The sequence below is a fragment of the Ipomoea triloba genome, chromosome 4 (assembly GCF_003576645.1).
Source record: "Ipomoea triloba cultivar NCNSP0323 chromosome 4, ASM357664v1".
Taxonomy (NCBI): domain Eukaryota; kingdom Viridiplantae; phylum Streptophyta; class Magnoliopsida; order Solanales; family Convolvulaceae; genus Ipomoea; species Ipomoea triloba.
This window is the reverse complement of record NC_044919.1, coordinates 31,231,392-31,255,046: the sequence shown is the minus strand read 5'-3', so window position 1 is coordinate 31,255,046 and position 23,655 is coordinate 31,231,392. Positions and strand designations below refer to the sequence as shown.

Here is a 23,655-nt window from a genome sequence, read left to right as displayed (position 1 = left end):
AATGATGAATGTTGGTGTTGAGTTCAAATTTTAAAATTGTATTTATGATTTATCTCGTTCTAGATATATTTATAAATTTTAATATACTTCGGAGTATTTATATACAACGTGAGATAACCCATCAAGACAATCCTCACATCAAATTTTATTGACAACTTAGCAAATTTCATTGAATAAGTATTACCTCAATAATAGAGTATCTTGATTAGAAGTGCTAATTACCATCACGACATCATCACTTAGTGGGTAGCTATACAAACCCCAACTTACTACAAATATATAGTTGTCAATTTAAAACTTGTAAAAAAAAAACGAGTACAAGCAAAAAAAGACAAACAAATAAATTTGACTCTATAACATGGTTGTTTTGTGTACTTGTGTTGCAAAGTTGGATGCTCAACTCCTATCAAATATGCTCCTAACTCGCGAATTAGTTTCATAGCAACGACTTAGTCAAGTTTATCATACAATTGATTTGGTAGCATAAAGTTCAAAGTTTGATTCTTTATGAAAATTATTTATTGATATTTTTAGTTTGATATGGCCAATTATAAGTAGTGCAGGATGATTTACTTCATTGTAGTTTTTTATTGGCTAAAATTATATGGCGGAGTTCAAAGTTGAAGAGGTTCTATTAAGGCATCCACATTAGTAGACTTTGGACCATTTTTTTTAGATAATGTGTCTGATGTGGAGGAGAGGAGTAGTGGAGAGAAAAAAAGTGGGTCCCACCATGTGCAAATATGCCTTGCATGTGATCGTGTGCAATGCAACCAATGTGCGCGTTAATCTGCTGTGTTTTCTTTTTCCTTCTTTTTTTTTGAGATTTATTTTACTTACCCCCCCCCCACCCCCCCCTCATTCTTTTTTGTTTCGCTCTGCTTTCTCCTAATTGACACCTCAAAAAACAGATCCAAAAACATCACTATCGATGATGCCCTTAAAGCATTAGTTGATTTTTCACGGGTTTTGAGAATGACTTTTCTTAGGTGGAGGAGAGAAGGGATGAAAGAGAAAGAATGAGGTCCTCGTGCAAAATTCGAGTTTTTATCAGATTTATGAGACCCACTAAAATTAAATGTGCCTCTCCTTGCTTTGCATGCACTGCAAACACGCACCAACTAGGTGTGTAAACATGCATGTTTTATCAATTTTTTTAAATATTTTATTTTATTTCTTTCCTTTTTTCCTTCATTCACATTTTATCTTTTCTAATCACACTTATAAAACTTCTAAAAAATCTCAACTATCAAGGAATGAGCAGTGATAGGGCCACAATGGGGGCAGTGGGGGCAGTTGCCTCCACTCCCCCACCCTATATATAATGTGTATATATTATATATACCAAAGTTTAATCAAATGTTAATTTAGCTTAGATGGAATGACCATTATTTCCAACCAATATCAAATGGTTAGTTGTTTAAACCCTAGAGCATTTAATTTCATTTCCAAAATTTTTAATACCAATATTGAGAATTTTAATTAATTTTTTTTTATTTGTAACATTGTGGTTTTTTTTTTTTTTTAATATTAATAGTGTGAATTCTAATTGGATTTTTTATTTGTAAATTGTGACTTCTTATCTTTTTTTTTTTTTTTTAATATTAATAGTGAGATGAATGATGCCCTTANTTTTTTTTTTTTTTTTTAATATTAATAGTGAGATGAATGATGCCCTTAATCAAAGTTTCATAGCAACGATATGTTTAACAAATACGGAGTAGTATATGAATCAATCTTAAGCTATCTAACTTGTTGACTTGATCAACTACTTCAACAACTTGTAACTGACTTGTCTTCTGGCTTTGGCAGATGTGAGCTAAACCGGCCCGGTTATCCTTAAGATATTTTGAAAGAGTCCAAACCAGCGGGCTCAAGGCCCAATAATATATCAAGATTCTAGGCCTGCATTGAATCCATATTGTCGGCCCGGTGTGGAATCAGGGTCAATAAAAAAACCCGGGCTAAGCGACACTAGGGTTTATTGCGGGGTAGTTATTTAACCTCTCACGAGCTCTTTCTCGCAGCAGCTATCCCTCTCCCCAGGAAACACCGCTCCGCGGGTGAAGCTCATCGACAGCAACAATGGTAAGCCGCGAATCTGACTGTTTTACGAAGAATCTAAAGTTTAATGCATTTGTATCTGCCTTATGTTCATGCTTAATGACTGTTTGGCAAGCTAGATTCATTTCAGTTTTGTACCTGTGATTTCTGTATACATTTGTTTAGGAGATTACTGTCATATTTATTTGATTTTCTCCCCGATGTACTATAAGAAATTGAAAATTTTCAGTTCACGGGTCATGTATTAGGGTTTTGGTAGTAAATTTGAAGCTGCGATGCAAATCTTTTGTGTTGGTGTGTGAATAAATGAAGATAAAAAAGCATGTGTAGAATGAGGTGTAGCTGTTAATTTCTAGAACGGATTTGCTAATATATCATGTGTTGATATTGTTTGTGGAATTCATTTGCAGGCCTTCATCAAGGTCCAAAAGACAAGGGCTTACTTCAAGCGTTTCCAGGTCAAGTTCAAGAGAAGGAGAGGTATTATCTAGAGTAGTAATCATTTTGGGTGATTATTTTTGTCATTGTAGTTTTTAACAAGTTTGTTAATGCACAGAGGGTAAGACTGACTATAGAGCCAGGAATAGGCTGATCAACCAGGACAAGAACAAGTACAACACTCCAAAGTACCGATTTGTTGTCAGATTTGTATCCTAAGACAATTTTTTTACTTGAATGTCATCTTGATCAATCTGCTGCAAGTTGCTTGAATTACCAGTTTTTAAAGTACACCTGCTGCTTTTGCTTCACTTTTTTGATTTTGTATCAGTATTTAGTGCAGCATTACATTTTGCTTATTTTGGTTTTTCAATACCACTCTTTATATTTTCAAAATTGAGACACGTTATTAATACTCTGGATGATTTTTTTCTGCAAAAATGTTTTGTTTTTGTGCTTGAAGCCTAAATTTTGCACAAATTGTTCTTTAACTTTGTCCATAGACCAACAAGGACATAGTTGCTCAAATTGTATCTGCTAGTATTGCTGGTGATATGATTCTTGCCTCTGCTTATGCTAATGAACTCCCTCGCTATGGCCTTGAAGTTGGTCTTACCAATTATGCTGCAGGTACCCATCCCTACATTTGCCTATCTGTTTATTATTATTTTTTTAATGTAATTTTGTTAATTTGGGTTATCTTCTTTTACTCCTCAATTCAGCCTACTGCACTGGACTTCTCTTGGCTCGCCGATTGCTCCAAAAGCTTGAAATGGATCAAGACTATGAAGGAAATGTTGAGGTGAGTGGTAATTGGCATTGCTTGCTTGTATAGTATTTCTTTGTAAGTATGTGCTTTGTTTTATGTTTTAATAAATTTTGATCTGATGAACAGGCTACCGGGGAGGACTACTCTGTTGAACCTGGTGAAAGCAGGATGCCTTTCCGTGCTCTTCTGGATGTTGGTCTTATCCGAACAACCACCGGGAATCGTGTCTTTGGTGCCCTGAAGGTATTTTTTTGTACCCTCTCGTCAATACTTCTAACATGTAACCATTGAATTCAATTTTGACATTAATATTTAGACTAGTTGGTCATTCCTCTACTGGCCATCTACTGATTTTTTATAAATTCTATTTTTTAAAATAAAAATATAATTTATATTATTTCCCTTAGTTTTAAACAAAAGGGATGATGTCAAATTTATTTGATTCTTGGTTTCAGGGTGCTTTGGATGGTGGGCTTGATATTCCTCACAGTGACAAGAGGTTTGCTGGATTCAGCAAGGATTCCAAGAACCTTGATGCTGAGGTTCACCGCAAGTACATCTATGGAGGACATGTTGCAGCATACATGAACGTAAGTTGGAACGTACTGATGTTTCCTATTTTTAATATCTGAGGATTCATTGAACCAGTTGCTTTGATTATTTCCTCTCTGAACTAGCTTCTTTTATTAGTTATAGACTGAAAAATCTTTATTGTTAGTTCCTAGTTGTGCCACAATTCAGGGCTGATCTATTTGTTCACTTAATTAACTTTTTTTTTTTTGGCTTTATTTTTACTGTTATCCAGAGCTTGAATGAAGATGAGCCTGAGAAGTACCAAACTCATTTTAGCGAGTACATTAAAAAGGGTATTGATGCAGACAACATTGAGGCTCTGTACAAAAAGGTTCATGCTGCTATACGCGCAGATCCAAGCAAGAAGAAGTCCGAGAAGCAGCCACCTAAGGAGCACAAGAGGTCTGCTATTCTTTTTAAATTTACCCTTTCAAATGTTGTCTGATTATAGAGATGCACCTAACACATTATCTCTGTTTGTGTCTATTTATAGGTTCAACCTAAAGAAACTAACTTATGATGAAAGGAGGGCTAGGTTGATAGAGAGACTGAATGCCCTAAATGCAGCAGCCGGAAATGACGATGATGATGATGAGGATGATGAGTGATCAACATACTCCAAATCATTTCTCCTATATTTCCATTTTGTTTTATCTTTCATTTTAATCGAAGACTCAATTTTGCCCAATCCCTGTTTTTTTCCCTCTGTTTTGAGTTTGTGATTTACTAGTACTCTGGTAGTAAGATGAAGTGAAATACCTGTTTTTGTTTTGCTCAGAAGATCCTTTATTAGCGTTAATGTTTTTTTGTACTTTTATCTTGCGTCGTCCAAATTAAAATACGTCTCCAATTTCGTTTTCAGGCAAGTCATTGTACGCCTAAACACCTCTACATCAAACCTATTATGCCCCATCCATTCCCCCTTCTTTGACAGTATGTATGTACTTAAGTCCAAGATTGTTTGTCTTTTCATCAATTACATTATAAAAAATTTATGAATCAAAATGTCTTTGTTGCAGTGTTTGTTTTAAAAAAACATCTTACGGAAAATGCACAAAACAACCTAAAATTCCTCAGATTATTAGTTTACAAACATAATTATGATGCTGAGCATTAGGTTTGCTTAAAATACAGTTGGGTAGAAGGTTTGTGCATTGTACTAGCCCGCCATAGCACAATGGCCATAGCTTTAGGCATTGCAATGTCGGTTGCTAATATATGTTTTTTTTAATAGTTAATTTTTAATGTACCATGAGTCTAGTAACACAAAATGAATCTGCAATACACTAAAGATGAATATACTAAAAATGAATATAAAATATATTAAAAGTAAACTCCTATTATACGAAAAATAAACATTTAGATCAATGAATAACCTTGCAATGTAAACCATGGTCCACAGTATAACCATTGTTCTTTAAGGTGCCTGTAATCCAGTTGAGTTTGGGCATGTCATCTACACATCCATGCATTGACACAAAACTTTAAAAAAAAAAAAATATATTCAATAAAGGAAAGATTGCTGAAAATTACAAGCTGATGCAGATTGAAATGTGAAAAAACAAAAAAAATAAAAATAAAAAAAATCCAAAACTCATCGCAGATCAATTTCACAATTCGGTGATGAATTTCAAAAACCAGCTGTAGTAGCCCATTCAAAACAAAACAAAACAAAACAAAAAAGGGTGGAAAATTTAATGGACAAAAAACCAGGAACTACGAAAGTTTAATCATCATCACCATCCTCTGCATCAAAATCTTTTATCATCATCCTCTGCATCAAAATCTTTTATCTTAAAATGCATCCTTTCTGTACTGAATGCAGTTGTCAATCTGTGGCAGGATGTACTGTATACTGCGGGGAAAAGAGAACATAATGTTGATATTATGTCAAGGCTCGGAATTGCATGGACTATGATGTTAACAAAACAAAGAGACAGAAATAAGTATCACTTTTCTCGATACCTAACAAAAGACACAAATGGTACCCCGTAATTCTTAAATTGTCCGTTACAGGTAATCAGAGTAGAAGCAAGTCTTGGAGGACGTTCAAAAAAATTCATCACTCCAGGAATTAGGGAACATTACCTGTTCTCTGTACACAAGCCAAGCGGCAAAAAGTTAATCATGAAATGTGTATCGACCTGGAGGAAAAGAGGACTATCAGGCAACAGATAAGCCTCATGGAGCCTGTTTATGGCTGGCAATATAATAGATGAATATGCAAATTGGAAGAATTTTACAATATATAACAGAGATTTCTACATAGTAAAATGTGCATATACAGGCCAGGATGCTCGGGAAACTAGAAAGTTACTTGCAAGCCATTAAAAAAGTTCAGAAAAGAGAACCACCAGTGGCAAATTTTCCATCTTGAGCATCCTTATCAGTGGAGTTTTTTCGCGGTTATTGAGGAATTTTTGTAAGTGCGATTAGGAAAGAGAATATGGGAAGAATGAGAAAAAAGAAAAAAAAAAGAAAAAAAAAAAGGAAAACAAAAACAAAAGCCTGACATAAAAAGAAAAAAAAAAGAAAAAAGAAAAAATTAAAAAGTTAATCCAAGAGTCAGAGTGGCCGCCGCCACTCTCACTCGCCCAGCGGGCGCATGTAGGGACAATTTTTTTTCTTTTTTTTTTATTTTTTTATAATTCTGCAAAACCTGCAAAAAGTTTTTTGCAGGAGTAAGAAATGCCTTAAAAATATCCCTCACATCAGTTGAGGTTCAAACAATGGAGTTTCTTTACTGACATTATCCTTCAATAAACCATTGATATGGTTGCCCTTATCAAAGATCTTCTGATGAATGTGTGTCAAAAGCATAACATAGAAACATGAGCAGAATAAATTGTAGCAAAAAAATCCTTTTTGGCAACACACAGGCTTTTAAAGTGATACAATGATAACTAGGAAATGTTCTAAAACTAATAGCAACCGTGATTAAATTTTGGTGCAATGTAAAGGCTTGTCCATACTTTTATAATGGATAATTTTTATTATTATTTTTTTAAAAGACAAAAGGGTAGTATGCAAGTACTGGCTGGAACCAAGACAAAATCCCGATTCATTAAATTGGAATTTCTCCAGACTCGGGAATGAAAGTACAACTTAACAGCTTTCATGCTTACCAGTTCCATAAAACACGTATTAAGCTTCTGAAATTGTAGAGCCATGTATAGATTTATCAACAAATGAGGCTTTGAATTCAAGTATCTGCAGACAAAAATAAATCAGAATACCAATGGGGTTGCAGGTAAAGTGGAAAGCAACAATTTCCAGATGTAGACTAACATGTTAATGTCCTTTTTACTCGTCACCAGGTCCAATTTAGAGAGAATGTTGATGTGAGGCCGTTCAAGCTGAACCATTGCAGAAAGAGAAGGTATACAATCACTTGTGAACTCGGTAATATCTATCACAAGCTGAAAACCCAATGCAAAGGAATCTCAGTCAAAATGGAGACTGTTATCCCTTGGAAGTCGAAACCAATGGCAAGCATGAAACATCTAAATACGAAGATACACATAGCTGACAAACAAGTAGATATACTGCACAGAGATTGACATATCTACTACTTGCAACGTTTGATGAAATTCTAAAGAACAAAACACGAGATAAGAGTTCAATTGTAAGTTCAGTTCTCATCCATTCTAAAATTAAACAAATGGTCAAATAATCACCTAGTAGGGTTTGATTTCTCGACTTTCCACTGGCTGCAGGGCCAATAACCAGCTAGCATAGCCAATCACAGCTCTTGCCTATTCTCTTTCCCCTTAAATGCTTCTCCAAATGTTCTGATCAACCCAGAATTGAAGTTCTGAGGCAATTGAATATCTGAAAGATACCAACCACGGCAACCAATGCATATGATGCCACCCAAACACCAGCCGCAAACAACAGACTTAGCACATTAGCTTGGCCCATAAGAATTATCAATGCAATGGAAACATCTCAATACTACCTGAGGGGAAAAAAAAAAAACAAAACTAAGGGGGGAAAAGAAACAATAAAAACAAAGACAAGGAAATAAACTGTGTTGTAACAACTAACATCCAACAAAGTACCAAAAAACTCAGCAAATCCCCTGTGCAAGTAACAAAGTCAAAACCTTTTTCAATCAGAAATACAGAATTTACCCTCAGTAATTTCATTGATCACATCCTGCAAATTTTCGGTATAAAAAGGAAAATTCATCCTTTTTCTGTAAATGCATTTTTCCCAATCTATAATACCCCTTTACCAAATTGCTTCCTCGATACGGAGTAAAACCCATTATCAAAGACCAAAAACCTTAACCAAAGATCATACTTACGATGAAAAAAGAAAAAGAAAAAGAAGACAATCCCGCTACAATAAAAACATAATCGCGTCTGAATGTATATCAACACATACATATAGATAGGTATTAGATACATAGATTGATATACAGGGTTGAAAGCTGAAACCTTAAAGCTGCCGAGTAGTATTTGCTTTTCTGCTTCTTCTGAACACGGTGAGTATCGATGGGTTCTTTACTTGTATCCTTTTTTTCACCCGTCCCTACTGGCTACTGATCTTTTTTCTGCTTTGCAACACGTTGAACCTACTGGGCGTCTGGGCCTACTGGAGGGCTATCGCTTATCGCTATTGGGGGTTTTGAAATGAATCAAATGATCCAAAATGGCGAAGGCTAAAATAAGACCCGTTTTAAAGTTGTACAATCTAGGGACAAGTTCGTTTGAGACTTGAGTTTTTTTTTTATCAAAAATACAGGTCGTAAATAAGCTTTTCAAAAATTCAAGATGCTTTTTTTTTTTTTTTCTTCTAAAATACGAGAAACACATGTGGGACATGCGCATGTGTTTCTTAAGCATCGCTATTTCTCATATTACACGAGAAACACATGTGAAAAAATTATTTTGAATTTTTAAGAAACTCATTTTTGACTTGCGTTTATGACAATAATAAGTCTGCAATTAACTTTTTCTTATATTGTACAACTCTGAAAAGTGTCATATTTTAGTATCTTCTTCTCCATTTTGAATCATTTTAGTTTTTTGCCTCATTGGGCTAGGCTCGGGACAACTTATATGTGGACCACATATAAATGTTCAACTTTTTTCTTTTTTTTTTTTTTAAATACATTAGATTTCCACCTTATATTATATTAATTATAAGTCTCCAAAATACCTACCAAAAGCCACTCGAAGTGGTAAATTGCGAGTTGCCTCTTTAGTTTCCAGTTTCACCTTTTACTTGTACACTCTGCACACAAAGAGTTTTTACTTTTTATTACCTCTGATCGGTCAAAGTCTCTTGATAACCTCCAAGTTCATAATGGAATATTCATTTTTTATATACTGAAGGTTCATTTGTAATGTATTGAAAATTATTTTTTAATAATATACTTACAAATCAACCTTCAATATAAACAAATATATTAAAAATAAAAATACAATATACTAATAATGAACTATACTTTAATGCTCTATATTGTAAAGTCTACGATAATCTATAATATAATGATTGCTCCTCGAGTCGGTTGACCTGTCACCTGTTCATTCAAATAAGCGGGCTGTCGTTATTGGGCTAGGCCCACATAAAGCCCATCATCTACTCGGGTCGGTTGAGCTGTTCATTCAAATAACTTGCGCAAAAAGCCCATCATCTTGAGCTGTTCATTCAACGATTTGCGCCTTCGCTCCACTTTTCTCCGGCCTTCCGAGCCCCTCTTCCGGTAAGCAGTCACCTACTCACCTTCCAATCGCATCCTCTGTTTAAATTCTGCTGCGCTGTAATGAAAGTTAGTTAGGTTTTTTAGTAAAATTTTCCTTAAAAAAAGCATAATTATTGTTTAGGTTCATTACGAATTGCATAATTTTTGTATATGGTGCAAGTAAAAATACCAGAAATGATGATTAATTATTATAGTAAAGATTTAAAAAATAGAGGTTTTTTTCCCCTAATGCTGAATGCCATACTGCTTGAGTTATATTCCTAATATGCTTAAATTTATGTTGGTGAATTTGAGATCTTGATATTAGCTTGTGCATGTTTTGGAAAGTATAAATTATGATTTTTATTTTTTATTTTTAGAAAAAATGTTGTGAAAATGTTACTGCTTTTTCACCAGTTGAGATGCTTTATCTACTATTTATTTGATTGATCTGGAAAACAACCGAGGTAGTCTTTTTTGTTCCTTTTCCGGTTTAAGAGGCAATATTAGTGAATTAGATATGATGCAAAAATGATAGGGAAAATATTGGATTAAGAGCTTAAACCCTGAGGTAGTCTTTTTGTTCCTTTTACGGTTTAAGAAGTAATCTTAGTGAATTAGATATGATGCAAAAATAATAGGGAAAGTATTGGATTAAGAGCTTAAACCCTTTCAGAAGGTTGATTGGGTACGGGTCTCCGCAATTACTTTGGTTAAAGTCCTCCCTGATTCTGTTGGTGGAGTAATTACTTCAGTCTATTCAGTAGAATGATTCTTGATGTCTCTTCTAGCATTTTGAGAGATCCTTTCATGTTCCATATTTTTCATTTTTATAAATTTCATGTTATGGCGGATATGGAATTATAGAGGCATCTCTTTTTTTCTTTCATGTTATCCATGTTGATGATACTCTTTGCAATCAACATCTTAAAAATGGTTGCTTTTGTACTAGTGCCCCTTTCTTGAACAGCATATTTTGGATTAAGTTTCCACTGTTCTGGTATTTGATATTGCAGATATAAGATGCTCCAATTGTTTCTCTCTGAACCCGCCTCAAATGACAATGGTGATGATATATTAGTTGAGCAGAGAAAGTCTCTTCTCAAGGAGCTAGAATCTGTTATATGGTCTTTGATATCATCTGGGCATCGATCAGAAGCTCGGCTTTGGCTTTGTGACTCCCTTGCAGGCATAAGTTCTCTTACCCCCCATCATAAGCGCGAGCTATTTGTTGCCTTGTTAAGGTATAAGACAGTAAAGCGGAAGCGTCTGGCTGCACAAATTTTACAATTGCTTTTTGAAAAGCAGCCACAATTAGCTGGACCAATCGTTGCCAAGAAAAGTTACTTGTTGGAAGATTTCTTTAAAGGCAAGTCATTGAACCCAGTGAATTTCCTATCAGATTTAACACTAAAGAGAATTGGAGATCTTTTGAAACTCTAGTATACAGTGTACCATAAATAGAATGTTTAGTCCTTTGACTGTTGCCCACCAGAAACCTGTATGAAAGCAGACATTTCAGGTTCTGCAAATTGTATTGCCTCAGATACTGCATGGTGCAGGGACTTTGAGCAGTGAACATTTTTATTGCACATAGTAAGTAACTACAAGCACAATATACGGAAGTTCAGTTATCTGCTTCTTACTAAAGATAATTAGAGAACGAAGGTGTAAAAAATGTATTTAGTTGTTGGATCAAAGTTCTAAAAATTATATATTTCAATGGTATTATTCTACAATACAAAGGAGAAAAGGGGTTCACCAATGAAATGTTGTACCTTAGGTTTGGACAATAGTAGTTAGCACTTAGCACAACAAAATCATACCATATTTTTATGACTGTACACCTTTTCCAATCTGAGCCATTGTTTACTAACTTTTATTGTTAAAATTGATTAATTGTGTGGTTAGCTAAACCCACTTTTAAGTTCCTCAATGCATTTCGCTAATATTTCTTCTCTCAAATGCAGCATCCTGTCTGTGTGGCTGACATTCTTATATTTTGATCGTAAATCATGCAGGGAACTCAGAACGTATTTTGCAGTGGTTCTCTAATTTTGGAGGAGCTGGTGGTTTACACAGCAAAGGAGCTAAGGCACTTTCAAAATTTGCTTTTGTGAATCGGGACATTTGTTGGGAGGAGCTTGAGTGGAAGGGAAAACATGGGCAATCACCGGCAATGGTTGCTACAAAGCCTCATTACTTTCTTGATCTAGATGTTGAGAGAACTGTAGAAAACTTTCTTGAATATGTGCCAGAATTTTGGTCATCTGTGGAGTTTTCTGAGTCATTAAAAGATGGTGAGATTTTGTCAATTGATACCAAGTTTTTCATTGAAATGTTTCTTGACCTGATGTACAAGGACAATATGAAAGAAGTGTGGGAAGTTATAGATATTTTTCTGATTGAAGAATCTTTTTCTTCTCTATGTCATCATCTTCTTGTTGTACTTGAGGAGCAGGAGCTATCTGTTTTCTTGGATTTGATTCCTAGATATCTTAACCCAAGGTTGGAAACCATGAAGTGCGATAATCCATCATCTTGGCTTGGGATCATTCTTTCAAGGTGCCATGGTAGTAGTTCTATTGATCAGCTACTTTTGTTGAATGCCCTTACTATTCAAAGCCGTAAACTTTTGCTACTGGTGCGTGAAGAAGCTGATACGGAGGAAAAGGAAAAAATTAAAAGTATTGCTTCCCAGATTTGTGCATTCTCAAATTGTTCCAGTAGCTTTGCTCCAATCATTGAAGAGTGTGTTAGAAGGAAGTCCTTAGAATTGATGAAATTGTTGGGTCTGCAGGCTTGGGCTTTCCATTATCAGTTGTTAGAAGCATTTAAGACTTCTGATTCCTGGGAATCCTTATTTGTTAGTAATGGCATAGGTTTTCGTAAGTCTGCAAAGTACTCATTGTTAAATCATGATGAAATTTCAGAAGAGAGTGACTATGAAGGGGATAAGAGGTCTTCTGGTAGATCTAAGCGGAAGAGAAAGAGCACTCGCAGGAAGAAAAAGAGAAGGAATTTTGATTCTGACGAAGATTATGACAATGAGTTAGTAGATTTTGATGGTAGCAGGTTAGATGTGAAATCTAAGGCTGACGACTGGTTGCTCTCTACTGATGGGTATTCCTTCACTTGGACTACTGTAAGTTAATATTAGCCTTCATTTAATTATTTCCCTCTTCAACTGTCCTCTTAACTATTTTTGCCTTCCTTTTGTTACAATGTGTTCTTATTCTTCGTGTATGATATTGCCTTAGAGTAATGCATGATAACTGTGGAGTTGATGTGGGATAGTTATGTTTCTCTATTTCCTTATCATTCTGATCTTTCACAGGTGAACCTACCAGGTCATATATCAAATTACTGCTTCTTTATGTGGCTGAAATTCATTTTTGGCAAGTGAAGAGATACTGCTCAATGTGATAGCTTAAAGCCTTATCCGGCCACACGCAATTTACTCTTCCTATTTCCTATTGACCACCTTGTGCAAGAATTTCAAGGTTTGATGGGATTAAATTTTTTATGGTTCTCTTTGGTTATTGTTTTAATTTACCATCTTTTCAGACAACGGATGAGGTAGTATCATTTCATTCTTTTGGCAATATTTTGCAGATTACCATGAAAGGAGGAACCATTTGAATGGTGTGTCTTCGTTGAGCTTTTCCAATTCATCTCCTTGTCTGCTTTTCTAAGCCGTCTTGGTGTTTGTGGATCATCTAATGTACATCTGAACTATCAAGTCTATGGTGAAATGCAAACTCCGGCTTCACTGCCGTGCTTTATTGCATTTGCAGACGCGAAGCTAGCCCTGGTTCTTCACTTCTTCCTTCGCTGTGATTCAGGTTTTGGAAGGGCCCAATGACCTGTCTTGCTAATTCTCAAGATACTTGTCAATGATATTATCATCAGTGAGAGTATGCATGGTGCTTTTCTTCTTTAGGATTAGGATATGTCTATGTCACTATGTATGGTTGTGCTTAATGTCTTCATGACCAACTAGAGTAGGTTGGTAGGATTTGAGAATTTATGTTGTTGTAATGTGCAAATTTGGGTGGGAAGTGTACACATTCTCTGATTCACAGGAAAGTTTGCAGCCACTACCCGAAGATGGTGTACACATATACTTGATTCAATTTAGCTCTGCCAAAATTAGAATTTTGGAACATCCACGAGGCTATAGGGGTATTGTACTTGCTCTCTTTCACAATGTGTATAATTCTTAGGAATTTATTTGTAATTTTTTTTTTTTGTTTCTATTTAGGTTTTCTTCAAATCTTGATTTGAGAAGTTGCTTCAAGAGATATCAACTTGTGATAGAGAGTTCTTTAACAATTATGGTCTATATTGCAATCACTATCATACAAGTTCATTTTTAGTATATTAAAAATTTATTTTTAAGTGTATTATAGGCTCATTTTTAGTATATTATTTAAAAATGACTTTCATGGTATTAAAAATAAATATTTACCTGTAATCCAAATGGTCAAAGTATAACTCTTACTTATATTTATGAATTACTCCGTGTTCCATACATCAACTGGCAAAAATGGAATGTTGACAAGCTCTCATTGTAAAGGATATTACAAACTATGATACTCAAGCAACAATATATATGTAAACCAATGAGCTACTGCCATTTGGCATTACGGTAGTCTCAAGTATGGGCAACCATCTACAGTGTAGCCAAAGATGCTTCTTCTTCATTGTTTTCTAGCCCTGAAACCAAAGGACATAACAAGAGCACATGAGATTCCACCTAACAGACTGAACACTGAAATCAACTCCCTGATTATATTCCAAGTGAACTAATAGGACCAAAAGGCAAAGGACTCTACTAGTTTGTGAGTCGAGTAAGAAACCCTGTTTAACATGCTAGCTCGAAGTTAGATAATAAAAGAATTTTCTCTTTAAAAACATCCTTTTAGTACTAGTTGCCACTAATGGAATTGGATCAACCAGTGGTATTTATAGGTAAATGAGTCAGAATATCATAAATTGGTAACAGAGAACTTACACAATGCTGATGTCTGTGCAGGTAAGCTGACATACTTGGGGCAAGATGAGCCTTTGAAACTATTGAGGCTAGATTGTGTCGCACAGTCGCGTGGCTATAAGAAAGAACAAGGATTAGAGCTTCTGTTTTGAGACACAAAAATGCTTGGGAGTTATAGATGAACAATGAAACATTAACAAACAGAGAAATGCATAAGTCTCTTTCATGTTCATCAAGGTTTTTTGCAACTACTGCTAACCTCAAAATTCTTGTAGAAGCATAGTCGAAGTTCCTCAACAGCACCACGAGAACATGTCAATTCTGGGGTTGCATGGAAAGCATTTTGAATGGCTGAAATGATGCCTCCTAATGGATACTTTTCAGAATTTGAGGGCACATATCCAGCTTTGTACAACACTTCCTGATGAAGCAACCATCACAGATAAACAGATGAAGCGTATTGGGAACCTGATAGGTTCAAATTCGTAGACCAAAACTGAAAACGATGGCTCAATTACCGTAACATTATACTTGAAGAAAACATTCAGAGTTGTCAAAAAGTAATCATATTCGTTCTGGACAACTGGATAGGAACATGTTCCATGTTTCTCTGTAGAAATTCAAATGAAAATTCTCCATAATATAAGGAAAGAACTTCTTGCTTCTGTCTAAAAGAACACTGTATGTAGCATATGTGAAAAAGTAACCAACAGAAATTCCAAAAATGCAGAGCTATCAACACTCAACAGTCATTTGAGATCAACTTCATGAAGAGCAGTCATAATCAAAGACAGAAAATGAGAAAAGATGATTACCCCACTGCGAATGCGTGCCACCAGGGTCAGTCATGGAGGAAAAGTGAGTAGTTAGTTTCATACTTTCATGTAATATATTGCACAACATCAATGAGAAAACATTTCATGTTTGAAAACCTCATGAGCCCAAAATGATCCTTTGCTGTGATGGCAAGTCGATGAGGAACCACATTGATAAGTTGGCCAGTACTTTTTCATTGCACTTGCCAGTGCTGAGATCTACAATATGGAACAGATATTCAAGACACCTTAGAAAAGTCCAGGCTCCAAAATGTGGTGCCAAAATACTCTAATACATATATTTCGTTATTTAAACTGATAGTAAGATTGCACATATATATTACACTCAATATCACATACAACAAGATCATGGTATTTAGAACGGCAACTCCAATCAATTTGGTTGAATAGTTGTTTGATAATTACAAGATTCCAAGTTCCTCTATTGGCTTTCTTGAGCCGGCTGCCTAGGGCACAAGTAATGGTTGGTTTTTTCGTAAATCAAAGTTAAAGATCATGGTATTTAGCAAACTTACTTGGCTTTCATCATACTGGGAACCTTTGCAACAAGCTGGCCAAGTTCCATCATTGTAATCAGGCCAGAGTCCGTCTGCAAAAACGATAGACATTTCTAGATACAGGCTTGCTTATCAAATCAACAGAATCATAAATGCAGGACTTACGGATTGTGAATTCAGTGGGCGAGTTCGACCTGCGCAGATCACAAAAGTGGAAAACAATTTTAAAAACAAAGATATTTACGAACTTAAGAACTCAATGAATGGTGGAGAATTGGAGATCGATAGAACGCATAATATGCTTATATCTGCGAGTATTACCGGCAACAGGCGTTGGAGGAGCAGCAGCGGCGCGTGTTCCTACACTCGGTGCCGGGCCACAGGAGAGAGAGCTTGAAGAAATCAAACTCTCGCTGTTTTTTTCGCAATTCCAGGGTTTCCGCATCCCCGCCGTCGCGGATTCGGTTTGCGCAACCGGATCCGAACAACAGGATCAGCAATTGCAGAGAGAGAATCAATCGGGCTGGGAGAGAAGCCATGGCGCTGCTTTTCGCTTCCGTTGGATTAGAACCACAGGATGCGTGAAGAACTGGGAAACGGCTTTTATGGCGATGGCGGGGGAAGAAGATTGGAGATGGGTAGATTTGGAATTTCCCCTTTTGGACAGCTAACGGACAAACTACTTCCTTACCTTCTAAGGAAAACAAGAATACAATAATGCAATATGGCGTGCACAGAAGCTCAACTCCGGTTGCCGGATACCTGCCGGCGGCCGGAATCGTGACACACTGTCTGCTCTCTGCTGCTTCTCCGTTTCCTTTTCTCCATCCTGGTAACTGGCAACTATGACTAAGGAATTGAATTAGGGCAAAGATCTCTCAGACTAGAATTTCACTGCTGCTTTCAGGTTCATTATTTTATCTTTCCAGATCAATCTTGCCTAGGGTCTCATCATCATAGTTTCCATCACGTCATGTTATAACAAAATCTGGCGATTATATTGCAACTTTACCAGATTGGATATGACAGCGTTTAACGATTCTGTCTGTTTCCATCTACTCAGTGAATCTAATCAAGTTTAACCAGATTGCACTATAACTAGTAAAATGAGCCTGTTGTGATGAGGTTTTGAGAACAGAAATTATTGATGTTTATATGTAAATTTAGCTAAGACTCATCCTATCTGCTAAAATTCTTGTCATATACACTAGGGAGAATCAAAATCAAGTTACCAACACAACAATTTCACAGTGTATGTATTGATCTGTTTAGGATTTCAGTAATCCCAAATCTTGAAATGTGCAATAAATACATACATTTTTTGCCATGTTTGAGTCGTATGAAGTCTTGAATTGTTTTGAAAATTCTTGTTAATGATTGACACATTATCCCAAAATGATTGCAGCCCCAACAGTCCACATCCCCATGTTCATGATGGCGCCAATTCCATACCTCCCTGTTAGGAATGGAACGCTACACCTTTCGGCTACCAGTGTAGTAAAGTTCTTAACTTGTTTGAATTGATTTGTTTTATCGTTCCAACTAAGCAAAACTATCAATTTCTTTTTAATTGATTCTGATCTTTCGGTAGGAATGAAACACTTTGCAATTGTTAGCAGAACAAAATTATTAACTCTTTTTTAATTGATTTTACCCATACTGCACCACGCTAAACAAAACTATCAACTCTTTTTTGAATTGATTCTTCCCGGTAAGAACGAAGCAATTTGTGACAATTATCCACGGAAAGCTATCCAAATCTTTTTGGATTAATTGAGAATGAAACATTGCACATTTGCACCATGCTACTGCCAACAAAGCAAAGTTATCAACCCTTTTTGAATTGGTTCCTCCGAGTAGGAACGAAACACCTTGCAACTACCAACAAAGCAAATGTATCACCTCTCTTTAAATTGGTTTCTCCCCAGTAAGAATGGAATACTGTATCCCCCAACTCTCAACAAATAGCTCTACTCTTTTTGAAATGATGATCAACCAATTGAGTTATGTCTATACGTGTGCGAAAAAGACCCGAGAAATGATAGTTCTTGTAATGTCACATTAACAGTGGAGGACCAGCACAGGTGTAGGCTGTAATGCTGTGAATGATCAATCAGTGTTCGGCCTGACATCTTTTTTGTTGTCAAAAGCCACGAGGCAATAATGCAAACGGTTTGTCCGCGTGTGGTTTCTCGATGAAGGCTGCGATGGCATTCTACTTTCCATGCAATAATGGTTTATATATGCGGCCTGCTGTTTGAAGGTGAGGGGATCGGATGAAGTGTACTGCTTCTGTTATGTGTCGTCCAGTGAGAATCAAAGCATCTGATCCTGTCTTTTTGTTTGGATCGGAGCATCTGAATTTTACGCCATGTGAGCGCCACAACCTTCACCATATCTTTATACCTATATAAGGAAAACTAAGCAGGTATAGAAAACGGTGTAGTCATTTTTTATTTTTATTTTTCATATCGAGCCTATGTGCAATATTCTTTGAGAGTTGAACTTGTAAATTTGTAGTTATAGAAAATTTCAGTAATGGTCCTCCGACTACGTTGATTTTTCAAAATTAGTTCCCGACTTTTAATTTGGACAATTTAAGTCCCTAGACTTTCAAATTCGATCTTTCCAATGTTGGTCATTTAGTCAAATTTTGGTTATATTGAAGTCAAATGAATGGGTAAAATTGTTCGTTCACGTGTATAGTGTATTATAACTCGTATTTCTCCTGTCCTATACGCTATATATATCAATCAGACTTCGACTGAGATTAATGGCTTCGATTGAAATTTCGACTGAGATTATATTCATATATACGACATATATGACAGGAGAAATATCAGCAATAATACACTAAACATGTGAATTGACAATTTTACCCCTTTATTTGACCTCAACTTAACCAAAATTTGACGAAATGACCAACATTGGAAAGAATTTGAAAGTCAAGGGACCTAAATTGTCCAAATTAAAAGTCGGGGGACTAATTTTGGAAAATCAACATAGTCGGATGACCATTGATGAAATTAACTCTTTGTGGTTACCAAGTAAACTTTGTTATCAGTATAATAGTCTGCAAATCATATAGAAAAAGTAAATCACATTAAGAAGATTATGGATGACGAATTAGATTGGAAAGATAGATGTTGGTAATTAGTGTGAATTAGCCTGTAAAATAGGAGAGTCCTTGTTAGACTCTATTAAAAGGACCCTCTCTCGGTAATCAGTAAAGGATTTTGAATCCATTATATTGTCTAATCATTAGAATGCAAATGGGATGATAAATATGAGAACTCGACACTTTCTCAAGTATCTTTGCGCGGAAGAGCATATTGGATGAAAGGGATATGAAAATGGATGGAATGATAAATCTAAGAACTCGAAATGTCCTCAACAATTTTTGGTGGAAGGGAATATAATACTGGATGAAAGAGATATGAAATCGATGGGATGATAAATTTGAGAGCTCGATGCGTTCTTAAAAATCTTTGGCATAAAAAATATTGAATGGAAGTGATATGAAACGTTGTAGTAAATAACTAAATACTGAATGAAAGAAACCATAGCATTTTTTATTTTTTTTGAATGGGGAATGGAGGTTACATAATAGGACAGAAGCTGCCATGTTCATGTTCCGTGGTCCTATTGGCTATTGGATACCAGATTCCTTTTGCTTTTGTCTTTCCTTCTTTCCTTTTCCATCTCCTTTTCTCTCCATTTATCCTTTTTCCCCACATGTAGCATCCTAAGATGATAGAAACATAGATATTACCGGTAATTGAATACAACCGGATGTCTTACATACTAAGCAAAATGATTGAATAACATCTCCAAATGAGAGGTCAAACTAATAAGTAGATTATGATTTTTATATTTAAAAACCACAAGTTTAATTTGATCATATTAGTATATCACCTTAACAAGGACAGTAAAACGTAAACATTTCAACTCATTTGAAGGTTCAATAACAGTTTGTACAATAATTAATTTTTAAAGACTTCTTAATCATATGACAAATAACAAGTTAGAGCAACCATATAGTATTGTTAAGCTATACAATTCAATATTATGGATGTTCTGAGGGAGCTCTTGAAAAAGATTGAGAATGATCATTTGGGCATTGCTCTATACATTAGTATTTGGTTGCCTATGTTGTCCCCTCCTTTGAATGAAATATCTAATCTAATATAAATCTAGATGCATAATAAATCTCAATCAAAATTATATCTTTGATTTATGTCTATGTTTTATGTGTTGATCTTTTGGTACATAAGGGAAGGAAGAATAAAAACATGAGCTTAGATGCTAGCTAGAGTTGTTAGCTCCTTGTTTCGATTGGGTTAGAATTGTAGTATATAACATTTTGGACAAAAATACCCTTACCGTTATAATTTTCGTTATCTTTTCCATTATTGTTACCATGCAATGCATTCACGGTATATTTTCTTAAATTTTTTAATGGTAATAATATACATAGACATTATATATTAGAGTAATATAATAAATAATTTTTTTTGAGTTCTATTGACTCTAGTATCTGTTCATATATAATAAATAAATTTAAGTTCATTCAGATTTTAATTACTAAGAATTTGTTAGTTATTTTCTAAAATATAAATATCAAATTTATAAAAATGGGTTACATTATTATTATACAATAATATAAAAATCTAAAATCTAAATAACAAAAAACTTATACAAGTGAACCAATGTTATTACCCATGATTTATGTCTATATTACTATGCTTATTGAGATGTACATTGTGCTATAAAAATTGCATTATTATATTTATCTTATAACATTAAACTTCCGTTAGTATATATTAAATGTTATCATAATTATATTTTCATCATTTACTTGCCAAAGACCTTGTGGTCTAGTAGTACCCGGTGTCCCGGTTAACACTCCTACATGGATGATGGGAGTGGGTTTGAGCCTCAGTGGATGCAACTGACTCTTTGTGCTTCAGTAGGTTTAGAAACAGAGTCAGTAGTACTCAAAAAATCTACATTTTTTTTGAAAGGAAAACTCAAATTAAGCTTCAAAAAACAATTGTTCATTATAGTGAGGAAATTACATTATAACAGAGTCAGTAGTACTCAAAAAATCAACTATACATTTTTTTGAAAGGAAAACTCAAATTAAGCTTCAAAAAACAATTGTTCATTATAGTGAGGAAATGTTAATAAAGCCAAATAGAAAGATCAGACTAAGAACTCGCCGCTCAAGCAAGAGCATGAGCCAACTTGTCCGCTGATCTAGAGTTAAACTGGATGGACACTGATTCAAAGTGTCTTTTAAGATCGCGACACTCTCTCATGACACAACTTGCATAAGAAAAGTTCAATAACTCCTTATTGAGCCCCTTGCAAACCAACCGACACCATTCCCTTGTTATTTCGGGTTGTCAAGTTTTCTGCTTCTCCAAATACTTCAACAAAGTGCAATACCACGATATTTGACTTCTCTGTCATTTATCATTATTTTTCAATAATTCGTTCCCAACTAGAAATTAAATTAGTGACCTCAAATTCACAAGCTAATTGCCGAACTTTAAAATGAAATTTTTTGATTAAATAAGCACCATAACAACCACGTATTTGTACTCATTCCACATATATAATACATTTCTCCACAGTTTCCTATAACAGTGCGACTCTCTCGCACGTTATATTCCCAAGAGAAGACAGCATATCTTGATAGATTAGCAATGGTCAAATCCACATGGTTATAAATTACTAAAAAAATGTCATTAACGGGCACTAATTTTGGGATAAATAGTAGTTAATGACTGTCGGCAAGTTATTTAATTAATACAGTAATATGGATACTCAATCAATGAGGCAATGATGCATTCCCAGGTTCTAAAGCTAGCGTTTTGCAGTAATAGTAAGTTCTGTCGGTTCTGGGTTTAGAAAATTAAATAATGGTGAATTCAAACTGCATTCTGTCCAAACACGACAGGAAGAAGGAATTGTACACAAATGACAAAAACGTTTTGGAACAAACCTCCGAAACAAATGTCGATTTCATATTCAGTTTTCTTTATTGGCACATATGATTCTCGTAATCCCGTACCTAAATATCATATGTTCGATTCTAATCAATACTGATATGTGATTTATTAGTTATTATGCATTGTGATTTACCTAGTGTACAAAAATTCACATAATAACCTTAAAGAGCATTTCTAAAGGTAAATTCTAATTGTATTTTTAATATTTTAGGGTTACACTTGTGTGAGACCGTCTCACGGATCCTTATTCGTGAGTCGGGTAGGATTGGTCCGAATCAACATGCAAATGTCATATTTATATGCGCAAATGTCATACTTATATGATCAAATGTAATACTAATTAAGAATAAAATATTTGTTACTCATAAGAGGAAAATGTAATACTTTTGCATTTTGATGTAAAAGTATTATATTTTCCATCAAAAGTATTACATTTTCCATAATAAGTAATGTTGGCAATTGCACCTTATTTATAAGGGAAAATATAATACTCTTGGAGGAAAATATAATACTTTTAAATCGAAATGTAAAAGTATCTTGAAAGTATTAAATTTACCTTTATAAGTAAGAAAATTTTATATTCTTGATTAATATCACATCTGAGCATATAAGTATGATATTTGTGCATATAAGTATTACATTTTCATATTGACCCGACCCGACTCGTCTCAGTGTGAGACGGTCTCACGCAAGTTTTTACCAATATTTTATTATAATTGTTCTACTTATATAGTTTGAAGAAAATTTTCTGTTATGGCATGTTTGGTTGGATGGAAAATCAATTCCATGGAAAAGATTTTCCAAAAAGTTGAGGAAAATGAGTTATTATGTTGTTTGGTTCGATGGAAAATGTTTTCCATGGAATTTGACTTCCCAAAAAGAAAGGAAAACAAATTTTGAGGTTGAGATAAGCTAAGTATTTTGTTTTCCAAAGGTTATTAATGCGCCCGCTAGGCGCACATGGTGCGCCGAACACGCACCATGGATTAAAATTTTTATTTTATTTTTATCATTATGGACCCACAAAAAACTTGTTTTTCTGCAAATAAAATTTATTCTCTCATCTCATCTTTTCCCTCCGACTCAACTNGGTTTGAGCCTCAGTGGATGCAACTGACTCTTTGTGCTTCAGTAGGTTTAGAAACAGAGTCAGTAGTACTCAAAAAATCTACATTTTTTTTGAAAGGAAAACTCAAATTAAGCTTCAAAAAACAATTGTTCATTATAGTGAGGAAATTACATTATAACAGAGTCAGTAGTACTCAAAAAATCAACTATACATTTTTTTGAAAGGAAAACTCAAATTAAGCTTCAAAAAACAATTGTTCATTATAGTGAGGAAATGTTAATAAAGCCAAATAGAAAGATCAGACTAAGAACTCGCCGCTCAAGCAAGAGCATGAGCCAACTTGTCCGCTGATCTAGAGTTAAACTGGATGGACACTGATTCAAAGTGTCTTTTAAGATCGCGACACTCTCTCATGACACAACTTGCATAAGAAAAGTTCAATAACTCCTTATTGAGCCCCTTGCAAACCAACCGACACCATTCCCTTGTTATTTCGGGTTGTCAAGTTTTCTGCTTCTCCAAATACTTCAACAAAGTGCAATACCACGATATTTGACTTCTCTGTCATTTATCATTATTTTTCAATAATTCGTTCCCAACTAGAAATTAAATTAGTGACCTCAAATTCACAAGCTAATTGCCGAACTTTAAAATGAAATTTTTTGATTAAATAAGCACCATAACAACCACGTATTTGTACTCAT

At 34.9% G+C, this 23,655-nt stretch overlaps 4 protein-coding genes across 10 annotated transcripts; 2 read left to right on the top strand and 2 right to left on the bottom strand.

The window, feature by feature from the left end:
• Nucleotides 1-1,970: 1,970 nt before the first annotated feature.
• LOC116017843 (60S ribosomal protein L5-like) lies at nt 1,971-4,659 on the top strand. The gene is made up of 9 exons (XM_031258486.1): nt 1,971-2,088; nt 2,475-2,544; nt 2,621-2,712; nt 3,006-3,132; nt 3,225-3,304; nt 3,398-3,514; nt 3,727-3,861; nt 4,077-4,246; nt 4,338-4,659. The coding sequence occupies exons 1-9, from the start codon at nt 2,086-2,088 to the stop codon at nt 4,450-4,452; spliced, it is 909 nt and encodes a 302-aa protein (XP_031114346.1). The 5' UTR covers nt 1,971-2,085; the 3' UTR covers nt 4,453-4,659.
• Nucleotides 4,660-5,327: 668 nt separating this feature from the next.
• Nucleotides 5,328-8,477, bottom strand: LOC116015405 (GPN-loop GTPase 3-like). 7 transcript variants are annotated; one of them, XR_004097611.1, is made up of 6 exons: nt 8,287-8,477; nt 7,522-7,802; nt 7,133-7,263; nt 6,970-7,054; nt 5,810-5,988; nt 5,328-5,699 (listed from the first exon to the last, which is right to left on the bottom strand). XR_004097611.1 is itself a non-coding variant. In XM_031255459.1 (6 exons), the coding sequence occupies exons 3-6, from the start codon at nt 7,207-7,209 to the stop codon at nt 5,639-5,641; spliced, it is 279 nt and encodes a 92-aa protein (XP_031111319.1). In that variant the 5' UTR covers nt 7,210-7,436; nt 7,522-7,802; nt 8,287-8,477; the 3' UTR covers nt 5,328-5,638. The 7 variants fall into 7 exon arrangements, 5 of the variants coding, with proteins under 5 accessions (XP_031111319.1, XP_031111316.1, XP_031111318.1 ...); XR_004097612.1 differs by having other exon boundaries at nt 5,810-5,939; XM_031255459.1 differs by having other exon boundaries at nt 5,933-5,988; nt 7,133-7,436.
• A 1,005-nt stretch (nt 8,478-9,482) lies between these two features.
• Nucleotides 9,483-13,855, top strand: LOC116015698. The gene is made up of 5 exons (XM_031255863.1): nt 9,483-9,557; nt 10,553-10,905; nt 11,558-12,681; nt 12,874-13,039; nt 13,152-13,855. The coding sequence occupies exons 2-4, from the start codon at nt 10,560-10,562 to the stop codon at nt 12,940-12,942; spliced, it is 1,539 nt and encodes a 512-aa protein (XP_031111723.1). The 5' UTR covers nt 9,483-9,557; nt 10,553-10,559; the 3' UTR covers nt 12,943-13,039; nt 13,152-13,855.
• A 164-nt stretch (nt 13,856-14,019) lies between these two features.
• LOC116015699 (ribonuclease 2-like) lies at nt 14,020-16,897 on the bottom strand. Its single transcript, XM_031255864.1, has 9 exons — nt 16,187-16,897; nt 16,031-16,059; nt 15,884-15,957; nt 15,465-15,566; nt 15,348-15,351; nt 15,051-15,142; nt 14,792-14,953; nt 14,554-14,647; nt 14,020-14,255 (listed from the first exon to the last, which is right to left on the bottom strand). Exons 1-9 carry the CDS (start codon nt 16,402-16,404, stop codon nt 14,212-14,214), a joined length of 819 nt encoding a protein of 272 aa, XP_031111724.1. The 5' UTR covers nt 16,405-16,897; the 3' UTR covers nt 14,020-14,211.
• Between the last annotated feature and the right edge of the window lie 6,758 nt (nt 16,898-23,655).